The sequence below is a fragment of the Hyaena hyaena genome, unplaced genomic scaffold (genome assembly GCF_003009895.1).
Source record: "Hyaena hyaena isolate Hyena2069 unplaced genomic scaffold, ASM300989v1 scaffold_230, whole genome shotgun sequence".
NCBI classification, from domain to species: domain Eukaryota; kingdom Metazoa; phylum Chordata; class Mammalia; order Carnivora; family Hyaenidae; genus Hyaena; species Hyaena hyaena.
Window position 1 is genome coordinate 1460047 of NW_024080863.1, and position 26668 is coordinate 1486714.

General features: G+C 55.8%; 1 protein-coding gene across 4 annotated transcripts; it reads right to left on the reverse strand.

Annotated features, from left to right (window-relative positions):
* Nucleotides 1-620: 620 nt before the first annotated feature.
* Nucleotides 621-25823, reverse strand: SORBS3 (sorbin and SH3 domain containing 3). Of its 4 annotated transcripts, none has more exons than XM_039243752.1 (21): nt 24963-25823; nt 19974-20130; nt 19603-19675; nt 17731-17924; nt 16785-16848; nt 14107-14145; nt 13588-13681; nt 11829-11919; nt 11488-11574; nt 11336-11389; nt 10471-10557; nt 9872-9918; nt 9330-9469; nt 9065-9117; nt 8892-8938; nt 8598-8712; nt 7070-7195; nt 5646-5951; nt 4760-4860; nt 4091-4197; nt 621-1466 (listed from the first exon to the last, which is right to left on the reverse strand). In XM_039243752.1, the coding sequence occupies exons 1-21, from the start codon at nt 25205-25207 to the stop codon at nt 1405-1407; spliced, it is 2289 nt and encodes a 762-aa protein (XP_039099683.1). In that variant the 5' UTR covers nt 25208-25823; the 3' UTR covers nt 621-1404. The 4 variants fall into 4 exon arrangements, with proteins under 4 accessions (XP_039099683.1, XP_039099682.1, XP_039099684.1 ...); XM_039243751.1 differs by having other exon boundaries at nt 19603-19720; XM_039243753.1 differs by lacking the exon at nt 24963-25823 and adding an exon at nt 22911-23957 and having other exon boundaries at nt 19603-19720.
* Between the last annotated feature and the right edge of the window lie 845 nt (nt 25824-26668).

Sequence of the window (26668 nt, forward strand, 5' to 3'; positions counted from 1 at the left end):
GTACTTCCCTTTCTTGGCAGAGCAGCCAGGCCCAGACTGTGCCACTGCTGTCGCCCTGCAGGATCCACCGGGCCCCAGGACTCTGAAACCTTGGGCGAGAACAACTGCTCTGGCTAAGCTGTGCCCCACCACTCCCAGCTTCCCACAATCGATTGCTCAAAAGCCCGAGCTCAAAGAAAGTAAACAAACATGTGAGAGCTTCGGTGTGGAAATGAAGCACACAGAAGGAAAACATTAGGAGGAGAACAGCTAGAAATGTCATCTAGCCCAGCAACCCCATGGCCACTCTGGAATCAAAACAGCCTGCACACAAGGCCACATTCAGCTCCCATCTCTGGTTTCTCCCCACACTCAGGCCTCGCCCTGGGCCCTGTGACGTGAGTTCTCTCTCAGCGCTGGTCTGCTCGTCAGACCTCCATCTGATCCTGGGGGCTGCCCCATTCTGCCTGAGGCCTGGGGGCTGAGATCTTTAGAGATAATGATGGTACTTTTCCAGCCTCCCCTTGCACACACACACTCAGCATCCCACCTGGTTCCCAGCACAGCCGACTGCAGAAAGAATTCCCACAACCCCAAGCAGAGGAGCCCTCTCCCGCCCAGAAGGAAAAGGACTGGCAAGGTCCCTGGTATCCAGATTTATTTTACATCCTCTTCCAGGGGGGACTTGGGGGCTGGAGGAGCTGGGGAGGCAGGCGGACAGCACACATCAGTTCTCCAGGAAAACACTTGGAGTAGGCCAGTCGTCGGAGGCCCAGCCCTTCCTGGGCACTGCAGCCGCAGGATGGCACGCACAGCCCAGGCCCAGGGCTTGGCGGCCTTTGGGAAGAGGGTGCCTTCGGGCAAGACCTCTCACCAGGCCTTGGGCACTGAGGAGGTGCTGGGTCCCTCTCCCACCTCACTCCCAAGCCCAGCTGGAAGCAGGAAGGCAAAGGGGGCGGCAGGCAAGCCGGGCTGAAAGAGGAGGACTGTCCTCCAGGCAGAGGCGGCCTTTGGTCTCTGTTAGGTTAGGAAGCTGGTCCTTGTTAGAGGAACCCCATGGGGGTGAAGCCGGGAGCTGGTCCCTGTTAGAGGAAACGCCATAGCAGGGCGGGGTGGGGGGGCTCTGGGGTCTGGTCTCAATAAGGCCTGGAAACAGTCTCCACTTCAAAGCAGACCTCTATATTTGGGGAGTGGGGTAGGGGAGGAAATAAAAAGGCTGTTGGAGGAATGTTTGTGAGTTGTGGGTGGGAAGCAGTCCAGGGGGCTTCGAGGGGGCTCCAAAGAATGGCTGCTGGGGTTGTCTGCGGATGCCAGCAGCTCAGGTCCTGGGGAAGGAGGATGGGGGTGGGGGTCCTCTCTCCCTCCTGTAAGTGCCACTGCTCCCCACCCCATCCTGGCTCGCCTCTGAGTTGCCACGGAGACCACTCACACCGGAGCTACATAATTTCCAGGGAATGTCCCAAATTTCTGGGTCCTCCGGGAGACACCTGAAAGAGAAAAAGAGAAAAGGCATTTCCCCCCAGACTTCTTTATTTGCTAGGAACGTAGGGGTGCGGGACCTCCTCCCTACTGGCAGTGCCGGGAGCTGCAGGTGGAGTCCCTGTCCCAGGGATGAAGGATGTGCTTTCCTCATTTCTGCCCCCTAGTGGGCAGCTGGGCAAAACTACACTTCCTAAATTCAATGACTGAATTTGAGTACTCTGTAGTGTATAACTTTGCACACAGCATTGAATTACCCAAAATTCCTCAGGAAAGTAAGGAAGCAGGAGGATGAATTCAGAGCTTAAATATGAGATTTAGCAGACCTTAAATCTGGAGGAAACTCACTGCTCTCACCTTCAATTTATTTTTAGAGAAAATTTCTTTTTAATTTTCTTAATGTTTATTTTTTGAGAGAGAGTTAGAGTGCAAACATGGGAAGAACAGAGAGAGAGGGAAACATAGAATCCGAAGCAGGCTCCAGGCTCTGAGCTGTCAGCACAGAGCCTGACATGGGGCTCAAACCCACAGACCATGAGATCATGACCTGAGCCAAAGTCAGATACTTAGCTGACTGAGCCACCAAGGTGCCCCTAAAAACAACTTTTTTAATATGTATTTATTTTTGAGAGAGAGAGTGAGAGAGACAGAGAGTGAGCAGGGGAGGGGCAGAGAGAGAGGGAGACACAGAATCCAAAGCAGGCGCCAGGCTCTGAGCTGTCAGCACAGAGCCCGACATGGGACTCAAACTCACAAACCTTGAGATCATGACCTGAGCCGAAGTCGGATGCTTAACTGACTGAGCCACCCATGTGCCCCACCACCTTCAATTTATTTTTTAAAAATGTTTACTTATTTTGGGAGAGACAGAATCCCAACCAGCCTTCACACCCAGTGCAAAGCCTGATGCAGGCCTCCATCTCACCACCATCATGACCTGACTCAACATCAAAAGTTAGACACTTAACCAACTGAGCCACCCAGACATCCTTCACCTTCAACTTAGAGATGTAACAGGCAGGCAAGGCCTAAAGAGGAGGCTGAGTGAATTCCCCAAAAGTACTTAGCCATAGAGATGGGAATAAAATCCAGGACTTGGGTCTGCTACAACCCCAAAGAAACCCACGATCTGGGGTGGAAAAGGAGGAATGCTAGAAGACGTAGGAATATATAATGAAAGTAAAGTCCTGAACCTTCTTCCTGTCAGGCTGGTATCCTGACTGACTCCCTTAAGAGCAGCCTATGCTCACCCTGTCCCCAGGCCTTGCTGAGACTGTTCCCCGACCTGGGATGCCTCCCCCAATTCTTCCCTTGTCCTTCAAGGCCTAGCTCCCCCACTTCCTCCAGGAATCCCTCCCTGTCCAAAATGATAACCACTAGTCACATGTAGCTACTGAGCACTTGAACTGTGGTAGTGTTACTAAGACACTGAACTTTCTAAGTCTTCCCTCTAAAAGTACTTGTGGCTTATACCATAAAAGTCGTGCTTTTTCTTCTTGTCTCTATTTGCAAAACTTTATTAGTAGTAAAAAAAAAAAAAAATTCAAAAGCAGGAGCACCAGGATGGCTCAGTCAGTTGAGCATCTGACTCTTGATTTCAGCTCAGGTCATGATCTCACAGTTTGTGAGTTGGAGCATCGGGCTCTGTGCTGTCAGTGTGAAGCCTGCTTGGGCTTCTCTCTCTCCCACTCTCTCTGCCCCTCTCCTTCACTCTCTGTCTGTCTCAAAATAAACAAATAAACTAACTAAATAAGTAAATCAATCAAAAGTGTACAGAGTAAAATGACAATGTGCCCCCAAGCCCACCCCTCCGAGACAGGCACCATGAACACGTTAGGGCTCTGTAATCGCTCATGTGTCTGAAACTTGGTCAGCAGTGAGGTGCTAGGATTCAGATGAGAAACGGTGGGTTTCCAGGTCAAGAGACTGCCCCTGGGGCCACCCTTGCCCAAGCAGCCTTGCCACCCTTTAGGCTCTGCAGCCTGCTGCGGGAGGGGCTCGGCTGCTCACCACTCACTGGGGACGGCCCCTTCCTCTGAAGCTGAAGCCTACATGGCCCTGCCCACTCTGAGGAAACAGGCTGCGTGAAGCCTGCTGAGTTGGTCACCTTGGACCAGGCCAAGGCCTACTTGAGGCTTCCTGCGTTAGCCCTTTGCCTGAGCTGCCCTAGGACCAGCCCTAAGGACCAGGATCTTTCTCTACTCCCTCTTGTGGGCAGGGGAACCAGCTGCTAACTGAGGGTGCGGGTGCATATACATGGGTGTGAGACTTGGTCCTTTCCATCAGAGACAGGTGTGTGGTGGGAAGGACCAGGGCTGTGAGAGTCAGGAATGCTGCTGCCTTGAGTCCATACTGGCTTCATCAATGACCCTGGGCTCATCAGTTGGACTGCAGATCTTTCCTGAATAGACACTGGCAGGCAGCCACAGCCCACCAAATCTCCCCAGGGACCCCAAGATACCCCCTCTGACCTGTCCCCCAGGTTAACCCCCCAGGACCCTGAGATATTCCCCAGCTATCCTGCCAGGGACTCAAAGATACCCCCCTTCCGGTCTGCCCCTCAGCCCATCCCCCTGGGACCCAGAAACACCCTTCCAGCCTGCCCCCCAGCCCACCCACCAGGCCCACATACCCACAAACCAGCCATCATCACACTGCTGCATGACGTCCACCCGATCCCCCTCCCGCAGCTCCAGCTCATCTTCATTCTGGGGCCGGTACTGGTACATCGCCCGATACCTGTGGGCGACAGACAGCACCATGGCAACTGCTAGAGCCTGGCCCCTGCCTCAGATCAGGCTCGGAGAGTCTAACCCAAGTGTTGCCGTGTCCTCTGAATTTTCCAGATGATCCCACTGGCCCTTGGCCCAGCTCCTAGAATGGCAACTCTGTCTGGCTTCAGTGCATCCTTCCCCAGGCCTGCTCCCTGCGTTCCAAGCCCTCCCCACCCCAGCCCCTCCTCCTCTGAGCTCTGAGCACCTTCAGGTCTGTTCTAACAGTTCCCACACTTTACACATACATGCAGACCTCAGGGCTGGAAACACAGTGAGGAGATGGAGGCCAAAGGGCAGAGTATGGGAGGCTTCCTTTAAGGCCATACAGCTGACAGGGACAAGTCCGGACCAGCACAGACAAGTGGCCCCCCAGCAAATCATCCATCAGTGCCCAAGGCAGGAGTTTACCAAATCCATCTTAGTGAAGAAAGGGCAAGCTATGGGGTGGGGGGGAGGGGCATCACTGTGCTTAGCACTGCCTGCCAAGCAACACTCCACCTGACCAAGCACCCCTAGATTGTACTCACGGGGTCCAGTGTATCTGAGTGGTGTTGGGGGAGGTCCCCAGGTCCAGGGAACGACTGGAGCCTCCAGGATGGGACAGAGCTGGCCCAGGGGTGCCGAGACCCTGGAAAGGCAGGCACACACAAGCATGAGGAAGGGGAAGTGCAGGGGCCCTACCACTTTACTGCTGCCCCCGGCTCCTCCTCCATACCCCCATGGCAGAGAAGCCTGTCTGAGCATCGCACTTCACAGGGGCCAGGAAGCTGACGCCAGCTAGGGTAGGTGGCCGATTCTAAATGTCAGCACAAAGCACGGGAGGCGCCCAGGGCTCACATCAGTTCGCTGAGTGAATGCGTGAGCGCCGGAGTGAGTGCACTTGTTTGTGGGCTTGTCAGCATGACGACCAATGGTATCTTTTACCCATCAGCTACTATAAACTTTTAGTTCAAACCCACCCGAGGACCCTCTCCAGGGGGAATTATTATCCCCATTCCACAGTGGAGAGAACCTAATTCCAGAGAGGGTATGTCATCTGCCTCAGGTCACACAACAAGTGAATAGCAGACCTCTGACCCCCCCATGACCCTGTCCCAGACACTGATATAGGCAAATCACAAGAGTGGAGTCTATTGGGTCAGGAGGTCTGGGCTGGCTTTGGGGGTCACACCTAAGGCTGGCTGGCTGGCTGCCCCAGGGCCCCCTGGGCTGCAGCTCAAAAGTCAGAACCAACTTGAGAGATCTGAGGCCCATGAGGCCAGGGCGGCTCTGCAGTGCAAGGTTCTGCCCAGCTATCCCACTGACCTGTCCTGGGGCAGAGTAGGAAGGAATCCAAAGGATTCCATCAAAGGAATGGAGGAAATTGTGTGGGGAGCAGGGACTGGCTCTCTAAGCTGAGGCAGGACACCTCACCTGGTTCTGGGCTCTGGGCTCCTGGGTGGGGACGGAGAAGCCAGTGCGGCGCGGGGATGTCCGGCTCCCGCAGTCAGGATCAACTGGGCTGTGTGGCGTTAGTGGGGAGCTGGAGTGCCGGGCCAGACGGGCGGTGGTCAGGCGTGGAGATGCAGGGAGCTGGGGGCCATCGTCGCAGATCCGGACCCGGGGATCACGGCACACCTGCACATAGCTGGCAGGGAAGATGCCCTGGCGTCCTGTGCCGGAGATGCGCCCCTCATACCAGTTCTCGTTCACCTTGCGGATCAGGCAGATGCGCTCCCCCTGGGGGTGCAGGAAGGCATCAGCGTCTGTAAGGCCCTCCTGGGTACCTGCCCCTGGCGGTGCCCATGAGGGCTGTCTCATTTAAACCTAATGCCCTGCACGGAGGGATCAAGTTCAGAGCAGGTCAGCAGGTTATGCAATCACATAACTAAAAGATGGTGAAGTCAGGAGTCAAGCCCAGGCTGCCCGGGCTCTTCCCACAGCAAGCCACACTGGGCGTGGATTGAGTCCTGCCTCTTTGGGGAGCCTACGTGAAATGTACCCCTCTGCCTCCATGGCGCCCTCTCCCCAGAGTTCCAGTCACCAGGGAGCCCAGTGGCTCTGCCAATTTCAAGTTGTGTGGCCTTGGACAAGTTACTTTGCCTCTCGGAGCCTGGTTTCCTCACTGGTTAAGTGGAGATAACAATCATGTTGCTGTGAGGAGCATGGGAGGTCAGTGGCAGGCTCATAAGAAGCAACAAACTCAATAACAAACTCCCGGGGACAGCCAGTGCATCCTCAAGCCCACATGCTGACTGACGTTAGGTAGGGCCACCCTGGGGAGGATGGTCCCCAGCCGTCTCCTGCCCCCCACCTCTCTTCACCCAGCCACCTCCTCCCCCCTCTCTCCCAGGAGCCAGCACTTCTGGAGGACTTCACTAGGGGCATTCATGGTCTCTGCCCCTAAAATCAACCAAAGTGAGGCCAGCTCCCTGCTTTCTAGGACTTTCTCAAACTTCCTCGATTATGATCTACAGTAAAAAATAACTTTCTAATAACAACCCAGTACGCACACACGCACATGGGTACGTAGGTAAGTGCCTAAAAGTTTGATAAAATACCCTTTCTACATGCAAGGCACTACAACATTTCTATTCCGTTCTTCTAAAAATGCTGATGATGATCCGCACAGCCTACCAACCTACAACAGAAAAAAGCACAACTACTCTAGAAGTTTCAAAGTTTTGAAAAACTGGGCTAAATTAAAGGAAACATATGCAAAGAGATTAGAAAAAAATTTAAATACCGGGTGAAGATGTGTACACTCAACTCCTTAAAAACATGTTTTTTACTGCACATATTTACCCATGTCTTCACCAGCCCCTGTCACCCTCCCCCCCCTTCCTGCCTGGCCGCACCTTGCGGAAGGACAGCTCCACCTCCAGATCCCCCTTGAAAGTGTACTGGGCCACTGCTTCTCCATACTCCAGCACCTGGTAGGTGGGGGGCTTGATGGGCTTAGGGATCTCATCTGCAGGCAGAACCTACCGGAAGAAAGGTCATGAGACTCAGCCTAGACATCAACTAGGCACAGACCTGAAATTCCCAGGAGGGTGAGGGAACAAAGAGAAGATGGTATGGGTGATGTGCCCCAGAAGCCAGCGACGATACAGACACCAGACTCAAGTCTGAGGGTAGCCAGAGTGGGCACAGCCAAAGGGTGGTTAATCCCAGAAGGCTACTGGAGGAAGAATTTCCCCTAATGGTATGTGGAGTAGGCAGTGGCAGAACAAAGATGGAAGCCAGTCCTAAGTGACAGTTTAAATTGGAGCACAGAAGTAAATGAAGAGTTCCAAAAGGCAGTGAATGTCTTGTAACCTGGTCTAAATGTGAGGATCTAACACCACTGCTGAGAACCAAGTATTCCTCTTCTTCTCCCTTCTACCCTCCCAGGTGCCCAGAATCCCCATGTTCCCTTTGATTCACCCTACTCATAAAAATACCAAGAAGCCAATAAACTATTTCATACTAAGATGTAAATGACTAATAACATGGAATACTGTGTATACTTTATGGAGTTTCAGAATCAGAGAGACTGTTCTGAAAGTAAGGGAGGCCTACTGATACTTATCAAATCAAGAGCCTGAATTAAACAATAACCCAATCCATGGGTCAAAGAGGAAGTCACAAAGGAAATGAGAAAATAGTTTGAGTTGAATGAAAAGAAAAACAACAACAAAATATCAAAACCTGTGGGGCATAGTTAAAGCAGTGCTTACAGGGAAATTTATATCATTAAATGCTTAAGGAAAATAAGGTTTTATATATTTTGTTAGGGAAACTCTACCCCGCAATGTGAGACTCGAACTCACAACCTCAAGATAACGTGTCACATGCTCTACGCACTGAGCCAGCCAGGCACCTCTGGATCCTGTACTTAGCCACTTGTCTCTGAACCTTACAAGGACGTCTGTCAAATGGAGATGACTGATCTATTCTCAGGTTAATGAGAGGAACCAGGAAGGTAAGATAGATGAAGAAAGTGATGCAAGTCTATGTGATGTGATTAGGAAACTGTCACACGCTGCGTGCTTGAGAGAGATGGATGCTGAATGGTGAAAGTCTGGGCTGGTGGCCTCTCGTGCAGGAATGGGGCCATTTGGTTCTCCTCCACGGGCTGGGTTCTACCTTTAGTCCTCATTTAAGAAACACGTCCTGAGTACAGGCAAAGCACTGGGTGCAGCCTTGTGGGGGCCAAGGGCACGAATGAGACTGACCTGGCCCCTGCCCCTGGAGTTCACAGTTTTACCTACTAGGAAGCCTGTACGACGTGCGGAAAGCAGTCAGCTCCATAGAAGGGCTGTGGAGGGACCCGTGGGTCTGCAGGCTAAGTCTCTGCAACCCTCCCACCCTCCCAGCCGCGCTCCTGCTTGCTCTCCTGCTTACCTCCACATAATTAGCAGGGAAGATGCCCAGCCTGCCATGGTGCTCCCCCTCCAGCCAGTTCTTGTCTACCTCCTTGTGGATGTAGACAATGTCACCCTTCTTCAGAGTCAGCTCCCTGCAGGCCAGAGTAAGGACATCCAGCAAGGCGAGGCCCTCCCAATCCTTCCCTTTGGACCTTGTCTAGTGCACGGAGAGTCTCCTCCACCCTCTGGGGAGGCCACGCAGCCCTGTCCTCCCCTCCTCCCATAGGGTGCAGAGATGTCCTGGGCGGGGGAGGAGACAGAGGGCACTTACTTGGGGGACTGTGCCTGGAAGTCAAACTTGAGTCTGGCAGCCTTCCTCTGGGCAGGGGGAGAGGACAGAGGGAGTCACCTCAGTCAAGCGGGCGGCCGGTCTGAAACAGCTATCACCGGGTCGCACCCCAGACCCCCCCTGCACCCCGACCCTGTGCTCCCACCCTTCCTTACCTTCTTCTCTTCCTTCCTGGCCGGGCTGCCCGCTCGTTCAGAAGCACTAGGGTCTGTGGAGAAGCGCTCCCTCAGCTTGGGAACGCCACGTCTGGGGGGCGGGGTTGGGATGGCGTTCCGCTCCCGCAACCCCAGGACAGGGACCCCGGGAAGCAGGGGGCTCTAAGAACTTCCTGCCTCCCCGCCCCCACCCCGCCCCCTGGGGCGCCAGCATAACTGGCGCGTGGTGCGGGCGTCTTGGGTGAGAAGAAGAGCTGGTCCTTACCTCGGGCCGAGGTAGGGTAGACAAAGTCCCTGCGACCTAGGAAGGGGCTTGTTCCATCCGCCATTCTGTGGGGGCTCAGGGGCCGGGAGGAACCCTGGTAAAGTGCATTCGGGGGACTGGAGCTCCAGGCGGAGGCCGGGCTGCGCGGGACACAGCGAGTGAGCCACCTGTCCGGGGCCTCACACCCTACGCCACTCACCCCTGCCCGCCCAAATGTCTCCCCGCATCTCCCGCCGCCTTCTCCCAAGGCGTCTCCCACGTCCCGGGCTCTGAACAGGATGTCCTACTTCCCCAGCGGTCGCGGCCGGGAAAGGGTGCGGCCTGGGGCCGCGGGAGGGCGCGTGGGAAGCGCGAGGCTCCCCCGGCCTCTCTCCGCCGCCGGCCGCGGCCACCCGGTCCTCGGGCGGGGACAGCGTTCCCTCTGCGGCCACTGGCCGGCCTCCAGGCTCCTCCTCCCGGGCCCTCCGCGGGGCTCGCCCCCCTTCGCGGCGCGGCCGCCCTCTCCCCGCGCCACGTCCGCGGCGCCCCGCCGGGCCACTCACCGCGCTGGAGGCCGCGGGTCCCGGGACCGTCGGGGCACCTGGGAGCTCTGTGCAGGGAGACGGGGCGCAGTCAGGGCCCGGGACGCCGGGGCCCCACGGCAGCCGAGGCCGCCGCCTCCGGAAAAGTTTGCGGCTCGGAAGGGCGGGAGGGGTGGGAAGGGGCAGGAGGGACGCGGGGTCCTAGAGTCGCCCGCGCAGGCGGGAGGGCCGGGAACCCGGGAGGAGCCGACGGGTCGGGGGAGGAACCGTGCGGGTGGCGGAAGAGGGGAGGCCGGCCCAGGAAACCGGGGCCGGGTAGGGGTTGGGGTCCCTGCGGGCTGAGGTCCGGGGGAGGGGGGCGGGGCGGGGCGAGGCCGGGGCGGGGAGCCCCCGGCACCCGGACGTCAGGCTGACGTGGAGTCGGCCTGGAAGGGTTCTTAGGGGTCATTTGGAAAAGTCAACGCCCTGCATTTTATAAAGGACAGAGCAGACCGGGACGAAGTCCGTCCAAGGTCGCGCTGGAGGCAACACCTCTGGTCTGCCTGCCCCTCCCACCCGCGCTCAGCTGCTGCGGGCTCCGGGTCCCAGAGTCACTCAGAAGGGGCCTGGGAGGCCGGTACCTTGGGGGATGGCTGCCTGGTCTCAATTGACCGAAGGTCCTTGTCCAGCTCGGCACTCAACTTGGCCAGCTCTCTCTCCAGCAGGACCTGGGGGCGGGTTGTGCAGAGAGACTGGGGCAGTGACTGGGGGCGGGGAGCGCGGAGCGGTGGAGGGCACAGTGCGGGAGCACTGATGGAAGGTCAGCTGTGAGAAACCAATGGGCAGCAGGACAAAGCATGCAGTGCTTGGGTAAAGGGCAGGCTGCCTGTCTGTGGGCCTGCCCGGAGCTGTCTCAGGGTATCAGGATGGCCCTTCCACAGCTTCTCACTGGTCGCTCCCATCTGACTGGGCTGCCTGGTCCCTACTCGCAAGATAGTCCCTTAGTACTTCCTGATTGTGTCTTTTGTTACTTCCCTGCTCCAGAGCCTGTAAGGCTCCCTGTGTCCTCTCTAATCAACTCTTCTGTGGCTTTCCACAGCCTGTACTCCCCCTGCTTTCCCTCCCGCTGCCCTGCTAGCCTTTGCCTCTGTGTCTCCCCAACACCGGGTGCCCTCTCTCAGCCTAGCCAAGCTCTCCCAACTCTTGAAAGTCCAGCTCACCTCCAAGAACACTTCCTGACAAGTCCACACTGACCACTCACTTCTCCGGTCCTGCTTTGGTCAATAGACATTTATGCAACACATATTTGAGTGTATACTGTATGCCAGGCACTGTCCCAGGTGCTGGGGGTACAGAGGTCAGCTCTGTGGGACTGGAGAAGGTCAGAGCTTTGGGTCCCTGGCCTTTGCCCACGGTCAGGGAAGCCAATCCCACCCAGAAGTCTCCCTCATTTGTCCCCCACCATAGCTGTCTCCCTCCTCCACCAGCCTGTACTGCAGTACTCACCTCAATGGGCTGGGAGGGCTTCTCAACAGGGTCATCCACTAGCGGTTTCTTGGGCTGAGGGTGGGAAGGGTAAGTCGGAGAGGTGAACGCATTTTCCAAAATGCACTAGCTAAGGAGTACGTCCACTCTCAGAGGGCCAGGAGGACACTCACCCTTTGCCCAGTCTCCAGTTCTTGCAGAAACTGGTTCCAAGAATCTTCCGTCCAGACATTTTCGGCTTTCTCTTGGCATCTGGACACCTGTATGCAAGTAGGTGGGCATCAGCTTGAGTGGGAGGGGGAGAACCAGGACACTGTCCAGGCTCAAAAAACAGGCTGGTGGGCTGCTGTCTCACCCCTGTGCCTGCCAGTGCTCTCCTAAGGATTCTGGGCTGCTTTGGCTGCACAGGACAGGCCCCAAACTGAGAGGGCATTATCCATGCTCTGTCAGCAGAGGGGACTGGCCAAAGGGCACAGCACCAGTGGCAGTGTGGGGAGGATGCTGGGCAGGCTACCTGATGTGGGGTCTGGTGTAGGGAGGAGGATGCTCCAGGATTACAGTTGAAGGTGCTTCTAGAAAACTCTTCAGAGACGTCCCAGCTTCTTCTAAAGACAGGGAAGACATTTCTTCAGTTTCCTTTTAGGGAGACTGAGGCATACATGAGAAAACAGCCCTGCACATACACACAGCGCTCCTCACTACTGGCTCCAGCCTGTGAAAGCAGTGTTACCTAGTGGAAAGTTATGAGCTCTGAGTTCAAATGCCAGCTCTGCCACTTAGCTGTGACCTTTTGGCAAGTGAGTGAGCTCTCTGAGCCTCAGATTCGATACCTATAATATGGGAAAGGCTTCCCACCTTCATGAGGGTGTGGTGAAGCTGTAGCTAGCTCTTTCCTATTGGCCTTGGTGAAACACCCTGCATTCATGTTCAGTCTGGCCCCGTGGCTGGGGCTATGCATGTCTGTGCAGCTTCGATGAAGATGGCCTTTCCGGCTGTCACAGCTGAGCAGTCTTATACACGTGCCCGAGTGTGGGACCACATCCTAGTCCAAGGAGAACCCAGGGGAGGGGGAAGAGCCTCTGGCCCTGACTCAGGAGCCCCGGGTAAGCTCTTTCTGTTCCCTCGGCCTCAGTTCCCTAAGCGTTCTGGATTCAGTGATGTCATCTGTGAAACCACTGCAGCCACCAAGGCTCCACATGGTCACATTGGCTCTAGTTCCCCTCCAGGGCTCCTTTCTTGGCTGGCTTAAATGTTCCAGCCTCTGTTGAGTTTGAATGTTTCCACCAAGTGGAATCACTGTACCAAGCTTATCAAATGATGGAATGTCTGACTGGAGGGTCAGGATTTATTGGCTGTATCATTCTATTCCCTATTTTAGAAATAATACTATTAGTAATAACAGTGGTAATGAGAACACACCATTCCTAATTTAAGGAAGCTCTAGTCATATTTAAGCCTGTATATTAGTAATGTTTGTGGGGACTGGCTATGTGCCTTGATCCTCGCAACCACCCTGTGGTCCCCACTCAACAGATGGCTGAGATTGGTTAAGGTGCCCAAGGTCACATGGCTAGCGGCAGCACAGCAGCTTGAATCCAGATTCTGGGTTCAAATCTTAAGCTCTTAGCCTCTATCTTATTGATGATGCCAAGAGCCACAGGCCAGTAATGGCCATGGTAGTGAGGGTAATCCCTTCCTGTAAAGGAATAAGAAACGCATTGATTTCGCTCTGAGGCAGAGCTCCTGATTCTCAAAGTCTGGTTGAGCCCCTCCAGGCCCCTGGCAGCCTGGGCTGGGTTTGTGCAGAGCAGAGGAACTACACTCTTCACTTATGTGGAAGGGCACCTCTCTCATCCTCATCTCCCCCGACCTGGGAGGACACTTGGGCTCTTCTGCACCCCTTGTTTTCTCTCAGGCTGTGGAGTGAATGGCCACAGGTCCACGCCTCGCTGTGGGCCACTCCACTCCACCCCATATGACCCATGGATCTTTGGTGTGACGAGTTCCCACAGCCAACCACAAAAGAATCATAGGCATTCCTGACCAGAAATGGAAGCAAAGTGCACCCCTGCCCACCATTCCCCTTTGGCCCCGGCTGGGAGGAGGGTATCTGGAGTGGTGGGGACCCCAAGAAGGGGCAGAGCTGTGGGATAGGGTGGAGGGAGGGGGGCATGGAGAGGCTGCACCGGCCATGGCCACCAGGGGGTGCCAGTCCCCACAAGGAAGCCCACACCCCTCTGCAGCACTTGGGCCCCTTTCCTAGGATGGCTCACCCACTCAGAGAAGAGGCCTGGCCTGGCCTGGCAGCCGGTCTTTGCTGGGGCCCTGGATGTCTTGAGTCTGCAGAGGCGGCACGGGAGGAAGCCACTGAGGGTGGGAGAAGACAGGCCAGGGGAAGTGAGAGCTGAGCTGGAGGATACCTGGATGACCACTGGCAGTTCTGGCGCCCACACTCACACATGCTCTTGGGTGGCTTGTGGGAACAGGGTTGGGATGTGCACCAAGGGCTTCACACTCTTTATTAAATCTCCACAGCTCTGGGATAGGTTGTGTCCCCATTTTACAGATGAGGAGAGAGAAGCCCAGAGAAATCAGAGCCAGGGCTAAGACATCTCCTGGATGGTGAAGCTAGGGCTCTTCGTCGCCACCTACCAGGGGACTTGGAGCTCACTGGAAATGGGCTCCAGGCACTCCTCAAGTTGAACGAAGCCAACTGGGGAGCCTCAAAGCCAGGCTTACAAGATGGGCAAACGCAGGCACTGAGTTGGGGTGGGCCACCCGCACCCCCTCACCTTTGGGTGATTCCTCAAAGGTCCAGTCCAGCTGCAGGTCTGCAGGAGCAGAAAGAACCAGATCAGGGATGGGGCAGCAAGTGAGGACAGCGAGCCCTGTGAGGCCGCATCAGCTGCTCCCAGCCGTCCTGCGAGAGCAGAGGACGAGGGGCTGAGTCAGGGCCTGAAGAATGTCCCGAGGGAGGGAAGGAATTAAGAGGGCAATTCTCTGGAGGGCTTGAAATGCCTCTGGCAGACTTTGGGCCTGAGTGAGCCAACCCAGGCGGTGGACTTGCCCAAACCTCCCCGTGTTCCCACACACACCCTTTCCCTGACCTTTGTAAACCGGCCCTCACTGTGTCAGGTTGGGGCAATTCCACCTCCCCTTCTCCCTCTTTCCCTTTCTGCACTCCCTTTCTGAGTGCCTGTCCTTCCCCCTTTTGCCCAGACCCTCTCCTCGTGGTGCTCATGACTTTCCGGGGCCTCCTGGGAAATCTACTGACCAGCCAACCCACTTGACCCCCTTGGCATGCAGACGTGCCACAACAGCACTTGTCTTAAATGCAAACCAAAATGCCTCCCTCCAGCTCCCATACGTCCCCCAGCTCCTGGACTGTTTTGCTTTCCTTTGCAAGAAACAATTGTCCATCATTAGCTCACTGTTCCCAATTCCCCTTTTGGTAAGCAGGATTTCAGCCCCAGCATGATTGCCCCCAACTGCTCTTTTATAAAAAAAAAATATTTTTTTACCATTTATTCATTATTGACAAACAGAGAGAGAGACAGAGCGTGAGCATGGGAGGGGCAGAGAGACGGAGACACACAATCCAAAGCAGGCTCCAGGCTCTGAACTGTCAGCAAAGAGCCTGACGCAGGGCTTGAACCCATGAACCGTGAGATCATGACCAGAGCCAAAGTAGGACGCTCAACCGACTGAGCCACCCAGATGCCCCTATCCCCAACTGCTCATATAAGAGAAAGACCCCAGTGACCTCCATGTTACCAAATCAAAATGGTCAGTGTAAGGGGTGCCTGGGTGGCTCAGTCGGTTGAGCGTCCGACTTTGGCTCAGATCATGATCTCACAGTTTGTAAATTTCAGCCCCGCAGTGGAGCCTGCTTGGGATTCTTTCTCTCCCTCTCTCTCTGCCTCTCCCCTGCTTGCTCATTGTCTCTCTCTCTCTCTCAAAAATAAGTTAATTAATTAATTAACTTTAAAAATAAAAAAAAAAACTGCCAGTATACTTGACCCATCAGCAAGATCTGTCACAGTGGATCGTTCCTCTTGGAAAGGCCTTTTTCACTTGGCTTCAGGAAGACAACTGTTTTTCCTCCCTGCGGTGCCTTCTTTGCTTGACTGACTCCTGCTCAACTCTCAAACCTCTGAACATCCAAGTGCCTGGGGACTCAGTCCTTGGGTCTCTGTCTATTTCCCCAGGTGATCCTGTCTAGTCTTCTGGCTTTAAAAAAATATCATCTAATGCGGGGATTCACATTAGAATTCGTTGGGGAGCTTTAAATCAAAATATCTCTGAATGAATCCCAGGTGTTTCCATCTGTAGCTTAGGCCTCACCCCTGAACTACATACTTGCATATTAACTGCCTGCTTGACATCTCCAACCAGATGGACCTCATCTAAAACTGAACTCCTCTTAGACTGTACCTGTCTCAGTCTTCCCTGCATTTATAAAAGGCACTCTTGGACTTGCTCAGGTTTCAAATCATCCGCGACTTCTTTCCTTCATGCCACATCCCTTCCAGGCAGCACATTCCCACGACTCTGTCTCCAGAACCCCACAAGGCCCACTGCTACTGCCCTGGGCTGAGACACTGCTGGTCTCTAGCCTGGCTTAGAGCCAGGCCCCCTAAGTGGCCCGCTGCATCCTGCACCCTCATCTCCTCCCCACCTGGCAGCCTGCGCGAGCCTTCAGATCACGTCACTCCTGTGCCCAGAACCTCCCAGTGGCTCCTCAACTCTTGCAGAGTAAAAGCCAAAGTCCTGATAATGGCCCTAAAGGCCCTCCGTGACCAGATCCCGTCACTCTGCCTCTGTCTCCCACCAGTGCCCCTCTCACTCCAGTCCAGCCTCTCCTTGCTGCTCCAGGATGGCCTGCTTCTGCCCCTCGGTCTCTGCTGCTCCCCACCCCGGCTGCCAGGCTCCTCTCCTGGCTCTGCAGGGCTGACCCCTTCCCTCCCTCAGCTCTCTGGTCAGATGCCACCACCTCTCAGGGCCTTCCCTGACCAGCCCACACTGGTCTTTGCTCCCTTGCCCTTACCACAATCTGCCATATTAAATATTTATCTGTTTATTCTGTGTCTCCCTCTGTCTTCAGCTTCACTGGGGCAGCGACATTCTTTTTTTATTCCCCGTTTTATCTTCAGCACCTAGAATAGTGCTCGACACATAGTAAGTGCTCAATAGGTGATCAGGGGCTGATGTGACAAACAGGTGACTGCATGGCTTCCCAGAACTTTCAGAGAATACCACGGACAGTGTCTGGTCATCGTCTCCACCCCCACCCCCCAACCTCCTCCCCCAAGGACAGAGAGGACTTTGGAGGCTCCAACCCTTTGGCCTGTTTAGGACCCCTCACCACAGGGCTTGGGGTGGTAGAGAAGACCTCCCTGAGCAGTTAACTTCCCTTTTCTGCCTGTCCCCCCTACTCAGGCAGGGAGAGGGCCCTAATAGGGTGTCTCACCCGGCATTTTCCGGTGAATCTGCTGGAACATTCTTCGGTACCAGTCCCTGGGGCTGTCAACACTCTAGGATCAGAAAAGACAAAGTGGGGCCACCCTCTTGACCTGAAGCCACAGGAGTTTTTCCATACTGGTCGTTTCTCTGGCCACTTGTGAAGTCCCAGTGGGTGGACTGTGGTGATATGTCTAATAACGATAACTTCATGTAGCACATTACATATGAACAAGGAACAGGGAAGGCTTGCCCTCTGCGATGGCCCCGCGGCTGTGAGTTTTGGGGTGGTCTCTGTTTTTCCCCTTTGCTTTTCTGTATTTCTGATGTTTCTACAACAAACATGTATTTCCACATAACGAAAAACAAATGCAGTAACACAGGGGTGGAATGGCATTTCACAGCCCCTGCCTCACCAGGGGCTGAAAACAGCTGTGGGAGGTATGTTACCAAGTTCAGTTTCAGGTGGAGAACTGAAGGCAGGTGGCTGGCTCAAGACAGGCATGGAGTGGAAGAAGGGCAGGCGCCTCAAGCCCGGGCCCTGGATCCTTCCATGCCTGCCACCGTGTGAAGCCTTCTCACTCAGAGGACTCTCGCTGGCTCATTCAGCCCCATCATTCATTCAGTGCTTGTGCCAGGCCCTGGGGCTATGAACAGAGGGGATCCCTGCCTGGCTCAGCCCTTACAGCAGGGCTCGGCTCCTCTAAGAACCGGGGGGGGGGGCATTCTAGATCCACTTTCCCCCCTACAGACCACTGTGCAACTCAGACACACAAAAGCACCTGTAATTTTATGTGGCTTATGACCCCCCAAAACCCAGCATGGCTGAGCCCCTGCATGAGTCTGAAATGGTTTGGGTGCATTCTTTGTTGCTCCCACTTTGATTCACAGAAGTGGATGGAGCTCAGCGTGGGTCCCTGAGTCCCATCCCTCTGGGGCCCCAGCCCTGGACTCACAGATCGGGGGGCAATAGGCATGCCGCTCTCATCCACGGGCCCAATTCCCTCATACTTGATCCAGCGCTTGTCCAGACGCTTGTTGTCCTTGGTCCACGTGGCTGACCAGTTGTGTGGGTGCTGCGAGGCGGGGGTCTTCTGGCTTGCAGGAGGCCGGCTCCCAGGACCTGGCCAGGTCTGATACCAGGCAGGGTCTGTGGGGAGTGTGCGGCAGAGCATTAGCAAAGGGCAGCGGTCCCACCTGAACTTATTTGTCCCTCTGCTTTTCAGAACACTGACCCTGTGGGTGCAAAAATTTAAACATCTCCTTGTTTGTTTGAACTGATGACTTGGACTCTACAAACTTCCCCATCCCCGGAAGGACCACAGGCCTTTGTTTATTTTTTAGTTCAAGTGAATGAGAATGGATTTTGTCTTGAGAAATCTGGGCCCATGTCCACCCTATCCTTTCCTCGGGCTGTCCTAAAAGTCTTCAGAATGAGGGCTGGGAATCATTGCTGACAGAGAATGCCGGGGACAGTCCCAGCTGGGAAGGCAGCAGGGTGTGGCAGAGAAGGGTGCAGGGGACAAAGAATTCAGGTGCCAGCTTGCCACCTACTGGCTGTGTGACCTGGGGCACAGCAAGCAACCTCTCGTACTTCAGTTTCCACTTCTGTAAAATGAGGGTAATCGTGGCAGAAATCCAGGGAGATCTAGTGGGTGTGACCGTGCCCGGCACAGTGCCTGACACACATGCACAGGGCTCTTTTTTTTTTTAATGTTTATTTTTATTTTTGAGAGAGACACAGAGCGCAAAGGGGGCAGGGGCAGAGAGAAAGGGAGACACAGAAGCAGAAGCAGGCTCCAGGCTCTGAGCTGTCACCACAGAGCCCAACGCAGGGCTCGAACGCATGAACTGCGAGATCATGACCTGAGCCGAAATCGGACGCTTAACCGACTGAGCCACCCAGGTGCTCCTCAAGGCTCTTGATAAGGGACAAAAACTCATTCACCAGGCATGGCTACTGTGTCCTCAACTTCCGGAGAACCTTCAGCTGCCAAGTCACCAGTGTAGCGGCAGAAGGGCTTCAGGCCTGGAAGGACCAGTGTTTGAATCTCAGCTCAGCCTCTGCAACTGAACATCTCTGAGACTCAGGTTCCTCACCGGAATGATGTTGACAATTATACCTTACCTTTCCAGGACATCAAGGGGTTAAGTGAAATAAAGCTTACAAATGTGTCTTTTCAGTGTCCTACACGCTCTAAGTGTTCAACAATTATTTGCCAAATGAATAAACTACTTGACACAGACATGCCTCAAGGGGATGCTCAAGGAAGGATGTCTCCCTCCTCAGGAGAGGGGCCCTCAGGGTAGACCTGCACCCAGAAGGTCCCACGATCTTCTGGACCCCACGGCCCAGGCTCTGGTGACTGGCAGGAGCCCAGGAACTGACGAGCTCTCAGAGCTGCCTCCCCAAACTTCTGTTTGGCTGGTGAGCTCAGACTGGAGCAGCCCCTAGGCCCTGCTGTGGGGTTTGGCTCCCACTCTTTACTGCACACTTCCATCCCAAATCCAAGCTATGACATCGTCCACTAGAGGTCCCCCAGCCTCCCAAGGCCGTGTCCCCTGCATACTTCCTTCCCCTGGCACTGGGGTACAGAGGGAGGGGAAGGGATGCGTCAGCCTGCTCTCCCACATCACATTTTACACTCACAGGCCACCAGCACTCGCACAGCGAAGGGTGGCTAGCTGAGCTTGGAGGCCCAGGACCTTGAGAGCCTTCCCATTGCCCTCCGGGCCCTCCTGCCCATCACAGGATGGTACCAGGTGGCAGGGCCCCCGAAGCTCTGATTCTCCCCAATCCCAATATGGGGCTCCTGGAGCAGACCCACCTGGCTGCCGGGAAGCATCTCTCCTCGAGGGCAAGTACCCATTGCACACGGTCCTGGGCGCAGGGTCATGAAACTGGAAATTAAGGGTGTTGGAGCCACCATTCCGGATCACAGGCACCTGTGGGGAGGGGCCAGGAGCAGCAGCTCAGGCCCGAAGTTTCACAGAACGGCGGGAACCATGGACGCAGTTTACCCCATGGTGAGCGCAGGAGGGCCAGCGTGACCCCTTTGCAGGTAGCCAACAAAGCTCTCTAGAGCTATCTTCTGCTCCTTCCTTCCATTCCTTTAATCCTCCGTGCTCCCCCACCTGTCCTTTGTGGTCCCCATCAACTCTGGGCCCACAGTAACCCTCTGCTCACTGTCTCACTCACCCGTGCCCCTCGGGAGGATGATCCCACATGGGCCCGGAGGTTGCCAGGGATGAAGTCGTCCAGGCTGAGCCCAGCGGGGAGGCTGCAGGGTGGGGCCTGCATGCTTGGATCAAGGTTGGAGGGCTCCGGCTGTGCCAGCTGCTCTTCTGTGTGTCCTCTGTGGGGAAGGAAGGAGGAAGGGAAAGCCCTGCTGGGCTCTGTCCGGCTGCCTGTGCCCTCTGGGCTCAACCTTGGGGTGGGGGGTTGGAGGGGACAGCTGTGGGAGGGGGTCAGGCCAGCTGGGTGGGAGCTCAAGGACCCAGGAAACAGGCCTCTGCGGGCACTCGCCTGCAGGCTGCCCGTGCCGGCTCCCAGAGGCACAATGGGCTGCTTGTTAGGCCCTGGGCAGGAGCTCCGGGTGGGAGTGGGGGAGGGGGAAGCCAGGCGAGGGGGAGGGGAGGTTGGCCAGGAGCAGGCCTGCTGGACAAAGCCTTGGGCACACGGGCCTGCTGGCCAGCCCCTGTGGGGCTCTCACTGCTCGGTGCAGCCCTCTCCCCCAGAGGGAAGGCTAAGGGAACTGGGGCAGCAGAGGGCCTGGGCACTCAGGACTTTGTTTCAGTTCCCCCTGCCTCCTCCAGTCCCTCTGTGAGCATCTGCTTGCCAGCAGGCACAACAGGTTACTTGGGCTGCGGGAGAGGCCCTCAACGACAGCAAGGCCACCCGCCCACTGCTCATCGGTGCCAAGGTTATGGGAGGGGGAGAGTGTGGGGGCCTTTCCAGGCAGCAGAAACCACTCCTTCTGAGCTCAGAGGACTATCAGCTCCCTTCTTTGGCCTTCTTCCCTGGGAGTGAAGCCTCCGAGGGCTCAGGGTGCTGGGGAGGGGTGGGATGGAAAGCAAAGCAGTGGATAAGAGCAAAGTAGGGGTTGCTTATGATGGAGAGGTGGTGCTGAGTGCCCCCCGCCCCCACACACCACTTTCTTTTACACCGCCAGGCTGTTTGGTTTTTTCCCTTAAGATTTTATTTTATTTTTTAAAAGTAATCTCTACATCCAACATGAGGCTTGAAATCACAACCCCTAGATCAAGAGTTTAGCCTGACTAAACCAGCCAGGCGCCCGTATCCTACAGGCTGTTTTTTTTTTTTTTTTAATTTTATTTTTTAACGTGTATTCATTTTGAGAGACAGAGCATGAGTCGGGGAGGGGCAGAGAGAGAGGGAGACACAACATCTGAAGCAGGCTCCAGCTGTCAGCACAGAGCCCAACACGGGACTTGAACTCATGAACTGTGAGATCATGACCTGAGCCAAAGTTGGAGGCTTAACCAGCTGAGCTACCCAGGCGTCCCTGTACTATTTTTTGAACAGAGGGTCTTCCCAAGCCTGACTGGCCAGCCTAGTTCTTCTGCCCCACGCAAAGGTTCGGTCAGGGGAAGGAGACTCCAGGCACCCAGGAGATGAAGGTGGTCAGGCTGCCCAACAGGGCTGTCCCTCCTCACCTGTGCTGTTGGACTGGACCAGAGCTGGGCCAACCTCCACTGCCAGGGCTGGAGCCATTCTGGCATTTGCGTTCAAGTTAGGTTTGTGTGTGCCTGTGGAGCTGGGGGGCTCATGAGAAGGGCCGGGGCTTGTGAGGTGCTGTGTTTGTGTGTGGTGGAATGTTAGCGCAGGGCTGCGATTTTGACATGTGGGAGGTACTGTGGGAGCGGGAGGTATGTGAGCATGGGGGTTGTGGGTACAGAGGGATGCCAGCTGAAGGGTAGTTGTGGGGGGGTGCAGCGGGGGTTCATATGAGCAGCACGAGGCCTACGGAAACTAGAGGGGATGGAGATACAATAGGGGGCTGTGATTACTCCTGTGCCCTATTTCAGCTCAGGCCGTGGGGGCTGGAGGGTACAGACAAGGCTGGTGGCAGGCCCCTGTCTGTGTTCTGAGTGGAGATTTCTTCTGCCGTTTGCAAGACCTACTGGGGACAATGCTCTTGCATGCCCAACCCTGGCTGTGGCGGGGGGGGGGGGGGGGGGGGGGGGGGGGGGGGGGGGGGGGGGGGGGGAGGGCTGAGGCTGGAGGAGGGGCAGCTCCCCAGCTGGATCCAATTAGGACTCCTACCAAAAGCAAAACATGCAGACACACCCCAGTTCCCGCTGTTCTCCCTCCACTTGAGGGGGAAATTGAGGCAGGGGTGGGGGGGAGCAGGGGATCCAGAGGCCTGGGCAGCCTCTAGCAGCAGCCCCTCCCTTCCCAGCCGACTGCTTGAAGCCAAGATGCGAGCTCAGCATCTGCAGTCCCAGCCATCAGCTGACCCAGGCCTCCTTCCCCCTCCCGTGGGCTCACCCTGCTGTGCTCAATGAAAACTGCCCTCTGGAAGGGAGGTCCCCCCACAGCATCCAGGTTTTCAGGGATGCCACTCCCCAACACTGTTGCCTGTGGCAGGTGCCCTCTAGGGACAGGCAGGGGTGGGTAGGGAAGAGTGGGCTGAATTTTTCTCTCAGAGGCTGTGCCAGGAGACACTAAGAGCGACATCTCATAGGGAGATGGGGGCATGGAGGCACTGGCTCTGCGTCTGGCAGAGGACAGAGCGGGTGCCAGGAAATCTCTGGGGTCCTCCCGGAATTCTGGCGGTCCTTCACCTCAAGGGCTGGAAGAGGTGAAGTGGCTCCGCTGTTTGTAGTTGGCAGGCTCCTTTGCACCTCCAAGTACGGCCCTGACCTTGGGGGCTTGGCCCTAGGCGCTTTTCCAGGTATTTTCCAGCCTCAAGTCCAGGTGGACAAGGGCAGGTTTTCTCGAATTTCGCCTCTTCTAGATTGAGGAGAGACTTCTTCACGTCTTTCCACCCCAGAGTTGGGGACCAGACTTCAAGGGGAGGGGCACTCTGCCTTGCATTCGGGTTGGGCACGGGTCCCTCCCCGCCTGCGAGCCCCCGCCTCCTCTGCACCCCCTCCCCTTCGCGGCACCTACCTTCCCCAGCGAGCAGGTGGCGCGGACCGAGGACGCCCGGGAGGGTAGGGGCATCTCTGCCCAGTTCCTGCCTGGTGCGGCCGCGGCGGGCCCTCGAGGAGGGAGGGCAGGGAGAAGTCCGGGCTGTGCCGCCCGCCCTCGTGACCGGGTCAGCACGGGCTCCGCGAGGCAGGGCGCGCGAGGAGGAAGAAGGGGATCGACGGGGCCGAGGGCACGCGCAGGGAGGGAGGACCGCGACCAGCGCGCGGGCGGGCGGCGCAGTCGGCGTCCCTCCAATCTGGGCCTCTCCAGTCTGCGGGGCGGGGGCTCGGGCCGGCCGGCCGGGGCGTGCGAGTGCCCTCCGTCGGGGCGCGCCACTGGGACGCGGTGGCCCCCTGCCGAGGGGGCCGGGCGGCCGCGGGCGGCGCCGGGAGGGGCCGCCGAGGGTCCCCGGGGAGCCCGCTCTGGTTTCCCAGCTGCCTTCCCCAGCCCCCACCGCAGGGCTGGCGTCGGGGCGGAGGGGGTGGGGTGGCGAGGGCCACTCAGAGTTTCCAGCGACATTTCCAGCGTTGTGGGAAGGCAGCCCTGCACGGCGGAGCCAGGACAGAGGGCAGGAATGATTAAAGATCCCGGGTCAAGCCAGGAACTGATACCGAGCCAGCAGCCTCAGAGACAGGACCGAGATGCAGACAGGCTGGGGCCGAGATAAGGGCGCCCCAACAAGTGGAGTGGCTCAGCGAACCGAGTTAAGGTCCCGCCGCCTCCCTCCCTCCTTGGGGAGAGAGACTTTGTGCTTTCGTAAGCGCGCGTCCAGGCGTGTGCAAACAAACCCACTCACACAGGCGCGCGTGCACCAGCAAATGGGCGGATGCTCACACACGTGCAAGCACCGCCCGAGGGCAGCAGCGGGAGGAAATCCGCCGTAGGGAGCTGCCCCGGGGGCGCGCCGCGCCCCTGAAGAGGATGAGGGCGGGGTCCCTTTGGCAGGGATGGGGTTACCAGGGTCTTGGTGTTCCCATACACCGTATTTGTTTTGATTTTGCTGCTTTTCCGCTGTTCCCGAGGCTCTGACACCAGTCCCAAGAGCCCGCGCCCATTGGCTCCCTACCCCTCTGGCCATCCCTTCATTCCCCTCTTCCCCAGGCCTCTGTGTCCCCACAGAGCGTGTGGATTTTACTGCTAATGGAAAGACCGGAGTAATTCTTAGTTAGCCCTTAGCTTGTCTCTGGGACCCCAGGCCCCAAACCTACCCAACAGCAAGCAGTCACTGGGCCATTTCGGATCCATTTTGGGAGTGATCAATGATCAATTGTAAAAATGAGAAAACATTTATGTGTGCCTACTGGGTGTAAGATTGCTGCCCTGAGGCCACCATGCACTTTAGAGTGTTTTCCAAGCACATCATTCAACTCAAAAGCTGAGAAGGGAGGGAATGGAGAAAAGATGAAAAAAAAATTTTTTTAATCCCACCATTACTGATGCTATTAGCTTTATCTTTCCTCAGTTCGGTTAAAAGCTCTATCCCAGCATGGTGAACCAGCCTGAAACAATATCGCATGTGAAAGAGGAAGGAGGGATGGTTTAGGTTGTGGAGAAGCTTGAGAGAGACAGGCATGCTGGCTAGTTTCCAGTGTCTGCGGGGCTGCCACGTGGAAACTGACTGCACTGGCCGAAGTGGGGGGGCCCTTGGGTGCATACCTGGAAGCAGATCCAGGGTTTCCCAGGAAGGACTTTTAGAATAATTACAGGGGTTCCAAGTCTATCGATGATTACAGGGCATCTTTATAAAAGCAATTACTGCCCTGACAGGCACCTAAACGGGGTCACTTTTAAGGCCCCTTCCGACAATCTAGGGTTCTCCAGGAAAGCTGAGGGGAGGGACGGGATGGGTAGCCCCTGCCCACAGAAGACAGCTGCAGAAAGCATTCTGGGACTTCTTGAGGACAGGCAGCAGTGCATTTTCCTGCCCCTAAAGCTTGGATACTTGCTTACCCACCCTGGGCCCCATCCTCTTCTCTCCCTCAGGAATAAAATCTATGCCCATTTCCCTTGTCACCAGTTATTTTTTCCCACCTGTCAGGATCCTTGCGACTAAGAAGGCCCACATCTCTTTCATGTTCTTCCTTGTTCCCCAAAGATGGTGAAGCTGAAGATCTTCCAATTCCAGAAATCCTGGCCATACCCTCTCTCACCAGCAGCGAGCGTCTCTTATTCTCTAGGGCTCTGACCTGGACTCCAAGATAAATATTTAATGTAGACGGTGCAGCTGAGCTGACAAAGGTCCTTACTTCCTGTTTCTCACAAAGGGAGGTAGCCATCAGGAGCTAGCAGTTTCATCTCTATGGGAATAGGGAGTCCAGTAAACAGCTTTGTAGGAGGAGGCCAGGTAGGTCCCACTGGAGACCTGAGCCTTTCTCCCGAGCTGCTCTGACTTCTCTACCTGTCTACTTAGGCCCATGCTCTTGCTGGGCTTATCGCCTCTCTCAGGTCAGAACCGGCTCTGCCCTAGAGCCAGTGGACATCACTCTCCTGAGCCTTAGGCCCTGTGCTTGGACCAAGGAGGAGCTATAATAGGATCCCTGCAGGTTTGTTCCCTGGTGGCCATCCAGCCTCACAGCAAAGAGGAGGAGAGACTGGGGGGAGCACAGAGCATAAGGACCCTTGACTGATTGCTCCTTTTCTGCCCACATCTGGGGATAAGAATCCCTCATAGGAAAAGAGGAAGATTAAGGGTCAGCGGTGGTTTCGGAGGGAGTAGCAAAGTCCAAAGATTTAGCCAAGAACCAGGTGTCTGATTTCTCAGCTCCTCCCTCCAACCTCAGTTCTACTTGCTGCTGGCCCAATCCTGCAGACGGCTGGCATGGTTTAGGGAGAGGCTGAGGATAGAGAAGGTTGTCCCAGGTGGCCGGCTGTTGTCAACAACAAAGAAATTCTTTTCATCCCAATACACTGTCTCCTCTGGTGACTCCCTTAGCTAATAGGGACCTCCTTCCCTGTGACTCTTCCCAGTCTCTGGCACTGCCTTCTGTCAGGGGGCTGCCTCTGCCTTCTCAGAGTCACCTGAGCCATAGTAAACACAGTTACATAACTACTATGTTTTTCCTAGCTATCTGATCCTGGTCAGGAGTATGCCCCACCCCCCACCCTGATCCTCGAGCCTGCCACCTTTTGTTCTGTGAATTATCCCCTGTGGCACCCATGTCAAAAGGGATCTGTCCATGCCCACGACCCTGAGTAGCCAAGAGACTCCCAACAGATGTGGCTTTTCACATGGAGCCTCGGAAGAAGAAGGTGGCTCTCCATACAGGAATATGGGTCACTCTGAAAACCAGCCTGTGTCACCAAGAGGAAGCATGTGGAAAGAGCCCTTCAGTAGCTTCTTATTGTAAGTAAGTGAGCAGAGTGTTGTTTTAGTTCTCAAGTGGGGAAAAAAGAAATCAGGGATCCCAGAAGACACACACTTGAGGTCCCATTTCTTGAGGAGGATCCTTATCCAGTACTGGGAGCCTGGCATTTGAATGTCACACTCAGATCCACCCTTGAGCAGCTAAGTGGCTTCCTGGCCATGTGCCTCAGACCTCCCACATTAGGCAAAGGAAGGGTATCTGCTATTCCTTCTCTTCTCCTTCAGAGGCATAAACTCTAGTATATTCTTTGGTTAGGCTTTGAGCAACTTTTTTTTATTTGTGCTCTCAGAAGAGTGTTCTCTTCCTGCCAGGGGAATGGAGCCAGCAGACCAGAGTGAAAAAATACCCACCACAGGTCAAATATGGTCAGTG

What these genes read in the sequence shown, in the direction of transcription:
- SORBS3 (XM_039243751.1), bottom strand. Translation starts at nt 25,207, where the DNA reads ATGGCTACCTCCCTTTGTGAGAAACAGGAAGTAAGGACCTTTGTCAGC. An exon ending in GATTCACCGGAAAATGCCGG is followed by an intron (nt 14,146 to 16,784) that starts GTGAGACACCCT and finishes CTGCTCCTGCAG; the next exon opens with ACCTGCAGCTGGACTGGACC. An exon ending in AGCCCAGAGCCCAGAACCAG is followed by an intron (nt 4,861 to 5,645) that starts GTGAGGTGTCCT and finishes CTGCCTTTCCAG; the next exon opens with GGTCTCGGCACCCCTGGGCC.